Raw genomic sequence first — 14,609 nt, forward strand, 5'->3', positions numbered from 1 at the left:
CCAATCATATGTATGGAGTAAAGTCAGCCGAATGCTCGAAAATCCTGATACTATTAGTTATATAGGGTCTAGGTTCATTCATTTTAGCTCATTTTAGCTATTTTAGGCACAAAGATACACTGTTATGTGAAAAATATGCTCTTACGCTGTCTCATTTTCATTAAATTAACTCAGATTTTGGCTGATATATGTATACGATATAAGGTAACCCAGGAGTTCGAAAATCTTTATATTAAGTATATGGGGGCTAGAAGAAGTATTGGTTCGATTCAACCCATTTGTAACGCAAAAAAAACTACTATCAGATGAGAATTTAATTTATCTCATTACATTAATTCCTTCTTTATTTGTACTTGTCATACCATCATCTCGGTTGTAAAATTTAAAGTCTCTGGCGTATTTAGTTATTGATATATTGCGCTTTTATAGTTTTTAACAGTACCGTTATATGGGGAGTAGTGGTGCATTTTTCTCATAACAGTGTACCTTTGTGCCTAAAATAGCTAAAATGAGCAAAAACTGGACTTGACTGGTGATGATATGTGAGGTACCTCAATGAATCTCAGGAAGCATTTTATTGATATGTGGCATAGTATTGTGGAATAGTATTTGGTATTGAGCAAAATTAAATAAAATCTGGTTTATACTACCCCCTAATCCCATATACCGCATATGTATAAAGATTTTCATTTTTCTAACAAACTTTATGTTGAACATGTCAGTCAGTGTATTAGTTGTATATATGTATATAGTTATATAGTATATATATGTATATAGTGGGTTTGTCCGGAAAGTAATAGGATAGATAGATTTTCTTCCGCCGCGACTGTACTTCAGAGCGTGCGCGCACTACTGGATTCGGTAGAGGGCATTCCTAGCTAACAAACGAGCGGTTGTCTCCGAGCATCTGGAGAATCAGGACAAACATTTTCGAGCGACGTGTTTTTATAAGTGGTGCAAGCCGCAAATGCAGCGTTCGTTAGAGCAGAAGTACGCGATAAACTCGGTAAATCTGCGATAGAGACGTTTGATATGAGCAAGCACGCTCGGTGGCACCAAGCCTTTTTGGAGGGCCGGAAAGAAGTCGCTGATGAAGACCGTGCTGGGAGACTTCGACAAACACCGACAATGTGACTCGTGTGCGCAAAGTTTTGAACTCAGTCGACAAAGTATTCGTTTAATTGTCCTGATGTTAAATTTATCAAAATCTGTGGTGCAAGGCATTGTGACGGAGCACTTGAACATACGCAAGGTGTGCGCGAAGATGGTCCCAAAAGTTGAACATGTGTGAAAGTGACCCCCAATTTTTGAATAACGTACTCACAGGTGACGAGTTATGAATCCTTGAGTATGAACCCGAGACAAGGAGGCAATCTTCCGAGTGACACACGCCATTTTGAGATGACAGAGGGAATCTAAGCAGCATGACATCGGCTCTCAAGGCTATTCCGGAGAATACCTTCCGTGACGCCTTCAATGTTGGGAAATCGCGCTGGATCGACGCAGAAGGAGCCTATTGTGAAAGTTTTTAAAGAATTGTAACGATTGGTTCAATACATTTTTTTAATTCGACTCAGTCCCATTACTTTCCGGACAAACCGTATATAAATAAAATTGCTGAATTCTGATCAGTTTTGCACCTTAAGGTAGTTCCTTGGCTTTGATTCTTGCAAGTTACAAAAGTAAAAAAAATGTAAGGTTGCACCAGAACTTAACCCCTCAAAACAAGCATGTTAAACTATTTATAAAGTCGCTTAAATCAGTTCTTTTCACTGATGGGTGTGCGTAATAAGGAACAAGAGTACTTCATATGCACACTTATATATCATCTTTATTACTCGTATAGCATATTATATATTTTCTTGACATCTAACTTACTTTTTGTCTTATATACTGTTTGCAGCAGCACGCCCATCCTTGTTCATATGAATGTGTTCGCCTCCTTTAATTTTCTGTTTGTCTACAGCGGTTAGAACTCAGACCGTTCTTTGGTTAACTTTCGTCTTTTATTGCAGTTTTGCTTTCAATTATATGGCATTTTCTGTAATTTCGTAGAGTGCTGAAAAAATACAAATTTGCATTTGATTGTCATATGACTTTTGTTGTTAGAAAATACAATATATAAATACAAAAATCTATATGCATATACAGTATGATAAGTACATATTTTTAAAAATTACTACTGTTCCCAAATTTATAAGTGGGAAGTTTATGTAGACTTTATGTAATGTTTATTATCCTAATCAATTTCTTTCAGTGCCCTAAAGTATAGGAGGACTTCATGCTCCTTGTTCTATTGTAATACTTACACTCTTTTACAGTAGTTTTATGTTAGATCGATTTTGGATTATCCGAAAATTCTGGTGTTCAGAATGTTGGAAAAGGCCTCAGAATGTTGGTGATAATTTTTTGCCGCCAGCAAGTGATTTTGATTAATATAAATTATTCAAAGAAAGTCCGACTGATAGTTAACATGTCAATAAAATAAAGGAATTGGCGCTTGAGGATCGACGATTAAGAAGCAGATATCTTATTGGCATCGTTTGAATATCGAAAGGATCAGTGAAAACATTTGGACCTAAGAAAAGTGAAACCTCTATTGGTTCCAAAGTCACTAAATTTTTTCGAAAAAAGCGTTGCGTTAACGTTGTGAAACAATTCTTTGAAGCGTATTATAACTCACGATGAGTCTTTGATCTATGTTTACAACCCAGAAACAGACGATCAATCAGCCGAATAACGTGGCAAAGGTGAGCCGAAGCCAGAAAAAAGTGACGTGCCGTGCCAAAAAAATTAAGGTTTTTTCGATTATTGAGATGTGGTCTACTCCGAATTTCTTCCGACCGGCCAAACTGTCAACAAAAAAAACTAATTTAGTGTTATGCGTCGTTTTCGCGAAGCTATTCGTAAAAAAGGACGGAATTAAGGATGACAACTCTTGGTTTTTGTACCACGACATTACACCATCGCATACTGCATTGATTCTTCGTGAGTTTTTCGCCAAATTTTCAATCAATATCGTGCCGCAACCATCGTGTTTATTTTATTTAGCTTTGAGTGACTTCTGGCTATTCAGCAAACTCAAACGACCGATCCGGGGAAACCGTTTTGAGTGAATTAAAGACATTAAACATGACTCGCGTGAGGCCACTCCAAAAATTGACTTTAACAACTGTGTAGAAGACTGGAAAAAACGTTAGCTATTTTTTAGCCGTAGTAGTTTTTCTACATTTTCTGCAAATTTAATTAAGACAATATTCCCACGTCCGACGCTTTGAAAAATTGATATATCTTTCCTAACTTGGAAACGGATTAAATTATTGAGTTCATTTTCATTAAATAAGTTCCACTGTCCCATTCACTTTCATTGGCAGACAATATCGACATCTGAGCCTTCGGCGATATCATTGTTTCTGAGTTGTCTAAATAAATTATTTATGGAACGAATGCGAGATTTTCGTTAAGTAAAACCCTTTGCAGACTGTACGTGGTGATATCTCCAAATTTGAGTTTTATTAGCAGTTTGAAAATTGTCGCATACTTTTGCACCCATTTTCGGTAAGGACTCTGAGAGTTGAGATCAAGTGATGTTTGTATGCGTGAAATAGGTGCGCATAACCCTAATCATGACTGGAAAAATAAATTTTATATCCAACAAGCACAATCATAAAAGAGGGCACAATCAATACGTTCATCAAGAAATTCATCGTAATCAGGGCATTTGAAAATATCAAAGTTATCCAGGGGAGCAAAATTATTTGTGTCATTTTCTGAGTAAATTAACAAACCGAAGTAACTTCTAGACTACTGTTGGAATTGAAATAACAACCCGATATTTGTTGGGAAAATTTGACTTATGATAAATATTTTTTTGTGTACATTGAAATGAATTTCATAGCAAATTTATTTTTTATTGGAAAATAGTAAGCCATCGGGGGTGTGGGATGTACAAATGTTGTTAAAGTTGCATAAATTAAAGCTCGCCACTACAACATTTTTTATTACATAACATCTATGAAAATTCTATAAAGCCTTACTTAAAAAGGCGAATATATCGAGAAGTATTAATGATTATGAGCGTTTTTGACCTCGGACCTTTTTTGTAGCAAATAAAATTTCCTACAAGTTTGTGATGAACAAGAGCTATCGTCATTTACGAGATATACAAGTATACAAAAAAATGCGAATTTCATGGCAAAATCAGGTTTAGATCCTCGTACTACCTCGCCGGTGTGAGTTACGATTTTGTTACACTGGGCACTTTTTTAGAGTGAACAATTCTGAGAAATATGCGTCCAAAGTCAAAGCGAAGTCATAAAATACCTCTGATCCAGGAAACTCAATAAGTTTTGTCGTTCGAATAATGCGTAGCCACACAAAGAGCAGAAAAGTCCGCTACACAGGTTGTGCACATATCCACACAATCGAAAAGAGTTGAGCATCAATTGAATCTGCTTTAAATAAAAACAGTGTCTACGAAGGCCATAAGAGAGAACGAAACAGCGAAAGCAATAACAATGTATGTACATAGGTATTTGTAACAACAGCAACACTAACGATTGTTAGAAAAATACGAGCTCATTAAAAATTACGCAAATAAACAGCCGAGTGAGATATAGTGTGCTTATAGGCGCACTACAACTGGATGCGTGTAGGTGGATGAAGAGCAGGCGCCTTTTGTTACGTACACATGTCCTCTGTGAAAAATCGCTAAAGGCGAAATTTCAACAAAAGCTCAAAATGTAAACAATTAAACACATACACACATAGTATGTACTTAAACAAAAGCATAGATTGAATGAATTCATGTGACTTTTGATGGACGTGAACTTTCAGGTCCGAAAGGACGACAGATTTACAACACAAAGGCTAAATGGGTATCACGATTGCGCACTAAGTTACAAACACGCATACTTACAAAAGCACAAAAATGAATAAATAAAATCTCACTGGAAATACGTGTCGTTACCTATGTATATGTACCACATGTATCTATTAGAACGGGTTCGTTTGTAGGGGGCGAATTATGTACTTAAAAGGGTGTTAATAGAAATACCGCTTCTTCAAAACCAGCTTTAGTCCCACGGTTTCACAAGCAATGTTGCTCAAAATAATCCGTAGAACATTTTTTCATAGCGAGCTAAAAAAAAATCTACCCGCTCTAATACTCGTATGTACATATTTGTATTTATGTAACTCTAGCGGGTGTCATGATAATATTTCCTTTGCCGCTTTTCAAATATGAAAAGAACGCTTTCAAGTTGAATAAATGTGCTAAGTGTTATCGTGAGCAAAAACTCGCATCGTTATTCGACGATGACGCAAATCTTACGTATTCTGTAAATAACTGAAAAAACATGTTTACAAAATAAACGAAAAAGCAGTTCACCGTGTTTTAACGCAAAAAGGGAGGATAGGGAGATGAGGAGTTACTAATCGCATCATACGTTATACTTAACACTAGGCACTAGGCACAACTCCAATTTTATAACGATCAATTTTTATACATAGATATAAAGGCAGTCTGATAAATGACTTCGAAGTTGATCTAATGGAAAGTCGACCATTTTTAAATCGACCCATGTAACCCATTGATTCTCCGAGCACATTTTCTTTAACTACAAGTTGACTCTATTTTTAATACTTGTTTAATTTCGTTGGCCAATAGGCACAGCTGCACGTTTATTGCCAAAATTAATTAGTAGTTTTAAACTTTACTTAAATCTATGCATAAACAACCTCCATTCTACAGCTTTGTACTTTGAGAGCTTCAGTTTCAATAAAAGACCATCAATGCTGTTACAATAAGCTATATAAATTGTGAGCTAAAAAATTTTCAGAAATTATTTTCCCGACCACAATATAATTTATCTCTTTAAGTTTAGATGTTGGTATCACAGATCGTTCTTTTGAAAGGTTAAGGTCTCTAATCATTTCACTTAAAATATCTTGGGGAAATATTGGAAACGCTTTTAACATTTAACAGAAAACATTTCCACCATTTTATGTGTCCAACAAATCTGATAGATCTAAAAGAACTTGAATAAAAATAGATTGCACGTCATCTGAAAACGGAGGAGATATTTTAGCAGACGGTTAGAATACATACATTTTTCAGGTTATTGTCAATCCATACAAATAGTGGAGCGCCGAAACGTTTATGCCTCGGAATCCAGGGCCAGTCAATGAATCTTTACAAAACTTTGGAAATGTGTTTTTATTAGTATATAGAAAAATGTTAAAAAAAATATTTTGTGCGTTCTCAATTTTTAATTATTATTATAAATATTTATTAATTTTTTGGAGTTTTCTTTAATTTATAATAGTTTAAAATTATATTTAAAAAAAGAGCTATTACAAACTTGATCTTAGTTCTTAAGGGACTGCAGGTATAAAAATAAAGGTCGAGGAGGGGAATAGAGGGGACAAAAGCAGCTGTTTAGTGTTGTTAATGCGGGCCCTAACAGAATAGTACACGTGGCAACATGCTAGGCTTAATACGTAGCTGTTGTTGTTCGCTCCGAAAAAAAATTATTTCTAATTATTGTTTATTTAAAATTAATATATACATACATTATTGTGGAGTGAGCGCGATAAAAATTAATAACTGAACATTACTGAGTTTTACAAAGTTTGAAAATAGTGGCATAGATAGTAAGTATTTGTTCTTTATTTATATTAGATGATTTTCAAACAATAGTGAATACTCAATCGTATATTTTATAATAGATCGATTTTGAAAGTTAGAATGTAATAGTCAAATTTAATAATATACATCATTAATTATGACACAAAGGTTAGTTATTAATATTAGTAATATTTGTTGTTACAGCCTCGTATAAAAATGGGAGAACCATCGAATAGTGATAAAATAAGTAATGATTGCCTCATTTGTGACAAAATCGGATGTAGTTCTGAATTAATCTCCGAACTAGGAGATATTATAAAAGTTACTAGAGGAATATCAACTGAAAGCTGCTTCTGCAGAAGGAGCGGATGGACTTTCTCAGTAGTTAAATACTTGCGAATTTGTCTACGTGCATTCAGTATGCAGACAAAAATATATCAATAAAGGGTGTATTCATTCTTATTTAAAAAAAAAACACCACACCAGCATGCTCTCCACCTAAAACAAAAAAACTTCGAGCGGCTACTTCAATTGATTTTGATTGGAAATGTAGATGCTTTTTATGTGAAAAAACAGCGGATGAAATGAAGGAAAAAAGATAATCCAAATCGTCAAGACAACAAATCAGCTACGTAACTACTTCTGATTTCAAGAAAACGATATGAAATTTAATAAGTGAAGAGAGAAGTGAATATTGTCGCACTATCCATAAAAGAATTGTAGGCGTGTTAGATTTAGCAGCTCAGGAAACTTAGTATCACGCGGATTGTTATATGCGTTTAAAAAATACCGCAAAACAGACCCAAAGAGAGAAAAAAATTCATCCAATCACAACACAAGTAGATGCAGCAAAGGAGCAGATTTTCAAATATATGATATTGAAGAAAACGATGACTGTCAGTTTTCACTGGCAGAATTAAAAAGTATTGTAACAATTGACCATATTCCTGATGATAAGACAATAAAAATGAGGTTAACGAATCATTATGAGGATAATATTGTATTCTCCAGTACATTTGGATCCAATACAATAATATGTTTTAAAAAACAATAACACGAAAAAAAAATCGAGATCGGCCAAGTTTTTTTTAACTTTTTTATTTGCGGTTTTAATAATGCAGTCAAACACTTGTTATACGGATTCATTGACTGCCCCTGGGTTCCGAGATTTTACTATGTTTATGCCTTACGCCGCTCCACTGCTGCTTCAAGATTTTGAATTCACCCAACATCTTGCGAGCATAGAATTAGCGGCACCAAAGCAAATAGTTTTGTATACCCTGTTAAGCTTGGGGAAATAGGATTTTTAATTTATTTATACCTTATTTTAAGCTTTTGTCCATTAAAACATAGTATTTAAAGATTTTTACCACGACGTCACATAATTAATGTGTGAATATTTTATCTTCCTTTTTATAATTAAAAGAGCAGAATCTGACCAAGATGACTTCTTTGCAGAATACCTGCGGAGATATCAATTCAATCCGTTGCATTCTCTTTCTGAAATAAAAAGGTATTTAATTAAAATGTAAGGGCTGAAAGGGAATGAAGTCTGTGAACATTTGAAACATAGCTCACAAATTCAAGTAATCTTGTACTGAGAAAGAGTTATCTAAGAAGTCGTCGAAGAGAAGAAGTTATTTGACTAGTGATAGTTTGTGCAACGAATTTAGGTGTGGTCGATTTCTATATGTACAATTCCTTAGATATATGAAAAAATTACCCAAATCGAAGAATTTACAAAGGAATACCACCTAGTTAGGATAAGAAGTCAAGAGCTTGCTTAAAGGCAAATAGACATCTCGATTCTTTTTCCCCAAAAATAGTTACTGTAATGTAATTGAACAGAGCCCAATGCCATCAGCATAATTTCTGGATATTTTGTAAAGTAATTTTACTTAAAAACTTAAGCAAACATAAAATTTTAAAGCTTCATAGCGATCAGAAATCCGACGTTAACGGATAATTAAGTACTGTAAGTTTTAATCAACTTCAAACATACTTAAAATTAACAGGTAAGGAAGGGCTAAGTTCAGGTGCAACCGAATATTTTACACTCTTGCAATTTGCAAGAATTAAAGCCAAGGAAATACCTAAAGGTGTAAAGCGTCTAACAGAGGAATCTAAGGACTTTTAGAGATACATACACATACTTTATATAACTCATACACTGACTGACATATTCGGCATAAAGTTACTAAAAAAAGGAAATATTGGATTTTATCTCTTTTACACAATATCACATACTACTAATAGTCCACATACTAAAAATGCAATCATATAGAGTAAAGTCAGGGGGATGTTCGTAAATTTTGATATAAGTTATATGGGACTACGTCAAGTATACGCTCATATGTATATATTTTAAAACATAAAGAAACATTATTATTCTCTCTTATACGGTACAAAGTCATCGGTAGTTCGAAAATCTTTATATTATAAGAAGTATTGGCCTGATTCAACCAATTTTTGACATACAGACAAACTATTGAAAGAAAAGGATTATCTCTGAATATCAATTATATACCTCACACATTGGCCGATATTTTCAATCAAAAGTCAACTATAGGTACTGTGGTCCAAATACTCGTTACCTAGGGGCTTGAAGAGTTATGATTGGATTTGAAAATTTTTTGTTCATAAGGTGGCATATTTAGTTATTGACTTATTACGCTTTTAGTAGTTTTAAACAGCAGCGTTATATGGGGAGTGAACGGGGGTTTCATCCGTTTTCATATACCGTCTTATGATATTTCCGCTTTGGTTGTTGTAGCTTTAATAGATTAGGAGATATGTACATTAAACTTATTAGAGGGCATGGCCACACACACTTTTCCAAAATTTTTTGGCCACATCTGCCCCTTACTACTGCGATCCTCTGTTTTAAATTATAGTTTTATATCTTAATTTAGTGCATAGTTATGGTACTTTATACGCTTTCGGTTAATGGCGATTTATAGGCGTGGCACTTGTCCGATTACGCCCATCTACGAACCTGGAATTTTTTTTTGTACCAAGAAACCCGCATACCAAGTTTTATCAATATCCAAATTAATATGTTATTAACAGCAGAGCCATTGGTAATTTGAACACTGGTAGCTTTGAGTGTGTAATACAGTTTTGTGTACATTAATCGCACAAAATAATTTTAGAATTCCATCAAAAATAATTGTTTTGCGGAGCTAATCCAACGTGAAACTGAAAACTACTTTTCCTCAGGCGAGTATTAAATACGTTTAACTCAAACAGCGATTGCCTCGACACTTCAGCACCTACACACCTACCCACACCACAAATAACTGAACCACAAAAACTTTTCAACTCTAAGTACACTTATTCAACATCAACAGGCACACCAACATACACATGCATAAAGTTGGACGTGCGGCAACAGTCAGCACGCCCACCATGCGCCAAAGTGCATGCAACTCCATTGAAATATGCTTAGATACAAATGTATATACATATTTAGGCACTTAAATGCTACCCATGTACACGTGTATGTGACGAAGCATTAAGAAAAGCAGTGTTGGTAACTCTTTGCATTCAAGTTAATACTACACACATACTTGGGCGCATGCACCTGAGTAAAAGCACTTCCACACACCCATTGGCACGGCGGCTTTATCATTGTACGTGTCGGACGCACGCCGCACCAAGCACAATGGAGCAAGTGCTGCTCTAAGTACACTTCAAGCTCTGCGCAGCCATGGCGCTATATGGGATTAATCGAGTATGTTGCTTGTAGTAGTGTCTGAATGCGGCGTGTGGCGTGTGGCAGTTACTCAGTTTACTCGTAATGGATTCTTTTGGGAGGCTCCGCCATTCGGCCGCATATTGCATTCTATTCTCTAAACCGCATACGACGCCCACAACGCTTATAATCCCAACCGCAGAAGTAATGCGAACACACATACATACATATTTATTCATACGCATATTGCATCAGAGAGTGAGCGTGTGTATTCTTTTTGAATCAGCATACTGAAGGTGTTAAGAATGAGTTGAGCCGAGTTGTTGAATCATTTCAATTAACATTACCTTTTTTGTTAAATTGCTAAGCGCATACTCCATTATAACTATTTTAATGGCTGCCACTGGTTAGTGTTGATGGCTTACGGTCAAGGAAATGACGAAATACATGGATCCCACTTATTTTATTCAACATATATTTTATTTTAAAGAAAACGTATGTGCGTTCAGAACACATTGTTTTAATATGTAAAATAGAAACGTCTGGAAGTAAATTATGTGCATCTAATGTTTCCTACTTGGATGTGATGAATGTGGTATAAATTTGTATATATGGTATATGGTATATGGTATTAACAGTGCCAGGATATGTGTGGGACCCCTTTTTTGCGGTCATAATTATATACACATCAAAAATTATTCCATAATTTATTTTAACACGGTTATAACTGTGAATTTTTTCCTATAGTAGTTGGATGATCTCATTCCTTAAGGAGGCTTCTTTTCTTTGGGCATGTTTCCACAAATTTCTTAGCGTTCTAGTCGATATCATCTAATTCCATGCGTATTAGCTCAACTATAAAACTAAGTCGCTGGTAAACCAACTCGTAAGCGGAAATATAATTTTCAAGTGCACTAATCAATTCACCAATAACTGTAAGAAAAGCTTCCACACCAAGCTAAGAGATTGCAAGTTAATTGTTCTTAAGACTTCACCAATATCCGCTCTTTGGTGCGATCTGTGGATTATTTTGAACATGTTACGTTCAAAATCAATATTGGCCCACAAAAATTTCATTAAGATGTCTGACATTTTGACTGATATATGTATTTATGTGTATAAACTATACATGTACTCTACAAAAGAAAGGGACGCCCCAATATTCAGAATAGTGGACTGCTTTGAAATGTATACTATAATATTTGTTCAAAATAGAACTCGGACTATCAAAAATACAATATTATCACGTGAAACGTTAACAAATCTTTATTATCACCTTAGAAATTCTGTTTGAAGCCAATTGAAACATGCCAACGCTTCACAAAATTTTTCATACACTTGTTATAAGCTTCCCTGTCGAAGCGTTGTCGTTTATAGTTCGACGATTTTTGGTTTTTCGGTTTCTGCTCATTTTTGGATCATATTCATAAACCAAGGTGTCATAACCAATAATGATGCGTTTCATGAATGTCATACCTAAAACATTAATTAAAATGTGTTGAGTCTATGGATAAGTGTTGTTAGGATACTCTGTTTTCTCTCTGATGAGAAAACAACGATTTTCAAGTCTTGTTTTTTATCTTTTTCGATGGTACCGTCATCAGAGTTCTCTACCCTCATAAACAGGTGTGAATTGGCAACTCGCAAGAGGCAAGATTTTGATAACTTCACGATCTTCACTGAACTTTGTGCATCTCAAATACTTGTGTTCCTGATAAAGCAGACTTCCCAAAACACTTCCGCCTCACTTTCATCGATTCCTTTACGGTAAATCCATTGAAACACCAAATTTCAAGCAAATTTGTTGTTAATTTTTGTAATTTTGTGATGGTAAAACTCGCCTGGAAACCCTTTCCCCTTGTAAACAAACATATGGCAAACTCACACCAATTGACACGTGGAGCTCAAACTTCCCACGAACATAAAAATGGTTGCACCGCAAAACAAATTATCGAACCATTTTAAATGAACCAGTCCAAGTCAAATTTGAACAGATGGTACTTACTTTTGACATCGAATCGGAAATAGATTTTTATACTGTTACAATGTGTTAAGACATAGAGTGTTCACCTAACGGATGTTTGTTACACCTTAATCAAATGGAGATAGTTATACTAATAGATTCGGCAATGCGTTTCTGTGGCTTGCATCTTCATTTCCTGTATCTCCCACTGGAGCATAGACCTATTTCATAAGTACATTAAATACTATCATAATAAACTATTCAAAAGAGGGAAATATGGTTTGATGATGTGAGCAAAATTTCATTGAAGTCTCTTCAGTAGTTTAGAAAACATCTTTATTTCCGTCCCGGAATTAGAACACATGGCCAGTCGAATACTCCACAGAAATTTAGAGAGTTTCTATCTATAAACATTTGGTTTGAACGGCGTCGTCAACAGCAATAGTAACTTGGTTGGGAGCTTCTGTGAAAGCAGAGTGTTTGAACTACAAATGTACTTCTTGACGGATATTAGGATTATCAAATAGAGCATTGCTGATCTGCTTCACGTCTTCTAAGTCATCCAGCTTATCCAGCAAGTTAACTTTATTAAAAAATGTGTTATAGTTTTACGTATATAACGGCCTGATCTTCTAACAGAACTTCCGGCTGGACTAAGTAGTCACCGAATCAATTTATGACTATCCTCAGTATAACATTAACTTGATCTCATGATAAATATTTATCTCTTTATATTGCAGCTGTCGAGCTTAATATCTGAAATATTTTTATCTTAAGGGTTAAGACAAAGTATTAACAAAAGGAAAATGTCCTCTTTAACGTTTTGAAACTTACTGGTTTTCTGAAACCATTCCACATTTTACAATCAATATTTGACTATGTACTTTTGCTTTATAAAACGACATATTTGTCGCCCACTCAACTAACACCTTTTAAGCACTTTCAATGCACATTTGTCCTCAACAAAAATAAAAAGTAAACAATAAGCAAGCGACAACAAAAACAACAACATAACAATAACGCCGAAAGGCCCTAAACAATGTAACAAAGGGTGTCATTTCCGCCTGCAACAGTAAAGTGCACCTAATGCCAATAGCTCTGCTACCACCACTAACCTGAACATCCCTTCGTTCATCATCTTAGTAATTTCAGTCGTCAGTACTTCGCTTCAACACCTTCCAACGGCCGACCTGTTGGCCTATGTGTACCTATCGAGCGAAAGGCTAGTGCGATTCACGTCAAACAGCAACCATCACAGCGTCCATAACATGCTCAGTTTTTTCTACTTCTTCTTCTTCTAAGTACCCCCTTGTTTTCCTCGCCTATATTCCTTTTGTGGGCCACTGTTTACACAACAGCACCTTCAGCAGCGGCTAACAAGCGCTCATTCATCATTCATTGAGGCTCACGCCCGGCAGTTCGCTGTTAAATGGCAAGAGTTTTTACACTAGTGAGCGAAATAATTGCAATTGCAACCGAAGTTTCAGCATGCGAACAATGCCGGCTTTGGTCACAGCGCTGAAAGGCATTTCAAAAGGACCTAATAATATTTGCCAGGATTTATGCACAAATACATTGCGAACATTATTAACTGCTCGAGCTATCCGCACCACGAGCTTGAAAGCAACGTCCCATTAATGTCGAACGTGACGTGAAATGGTCTGGTTGACGTGGCTAGCAAATCAAAAGGCCACAGCGGAGAGGGCAGCAACAGCGAGCCGGAGTGTTGTGTAAATAATACGTAAAACTTTGTAGCCAACATTGTTGGTGAACGAGGCGAAGAGGCTGGAGAATAAGAAATACATAAATACAAAATCTAAAATACACAAAAATACAAATGCACACAAACCGGAAGACAGCAGCAGCAAGCGGTCGGAACGAATGCTGCCATAAAAAAATGTTTATAGCATTTGAGTTGAGGCTTTGAGTGGAAAAGTCCAATGAATACAAACTAATATACTAACTTGAAGTACGGTTGGGGCTCAAACACCATCAAAATATTAGGTGTAAAAGCAAACATTTTAACCCTTTTCTAAACGAAAATACATATAACATAATATGCACACACTAATTGGTTTACTTAAATGATGGGTTTATAACCAGATTCCTTCTAATAAAATTTAAAAAAAATATAATTCACAGAAGATATTTTGGTCAAATCAAGTAGGAACTGAAAATTTCGCTAAATCACCGATTTTGAAAATAAGTACTACATTGGGTGAGGGACCAGACACATAGTCGGTGACATAAATATTTCGTCAAAATTCACTTTTTTTTAATGTTATTGAAGGTTGAAGTTTAGAGCTTGATATACATAATTGTAA

General features: G+C 35.3%; 1 protein-coding gene across 5 annotated transcripts in view; it reads right to left on the minus strand.

The window, feature by feature from the left end:
- Positions 1–14,609, minus strand: part of LOC120778030 (Down syndrome cell adhesion molecule-like protein Dscam2) — a 158,879-nt gene that overhangs the window by 133,387 nt on the left and 10,883 nt on the right. For all 5 annotated transcript variants that reach the window (XM_040109713.1, XM_040109706.1, XM_040109720.1 and 2 more), the window contains exon 2: positions 1,879–2,059. In XM_040109713.1, coding sequence (XP_039965647.1) covers positions 1,879–1,915 — 37 coding nt within the window. In that variant the 5' untranslated portion in view covers positions 1,916–2,059. The remainder of the gene's footprint in view (positions 1–1,878; positions 2,060–14,609) is intronic.

This window comes from Bactrocera tryoni, chromosome 1 (assembly GCF_016617805.1).
Source record: "Bactrocera tryoni isolate S06 chromosome 1, CSIRO_BtryS06_freeze2, whole genome shotgun sequence".
Lineage (NCBI taxonomy): Eukaryota > Metazoa > Arthropoda > Insecta > Diptera > Tephritidae > Bactrocera > Bactrocera tryoni.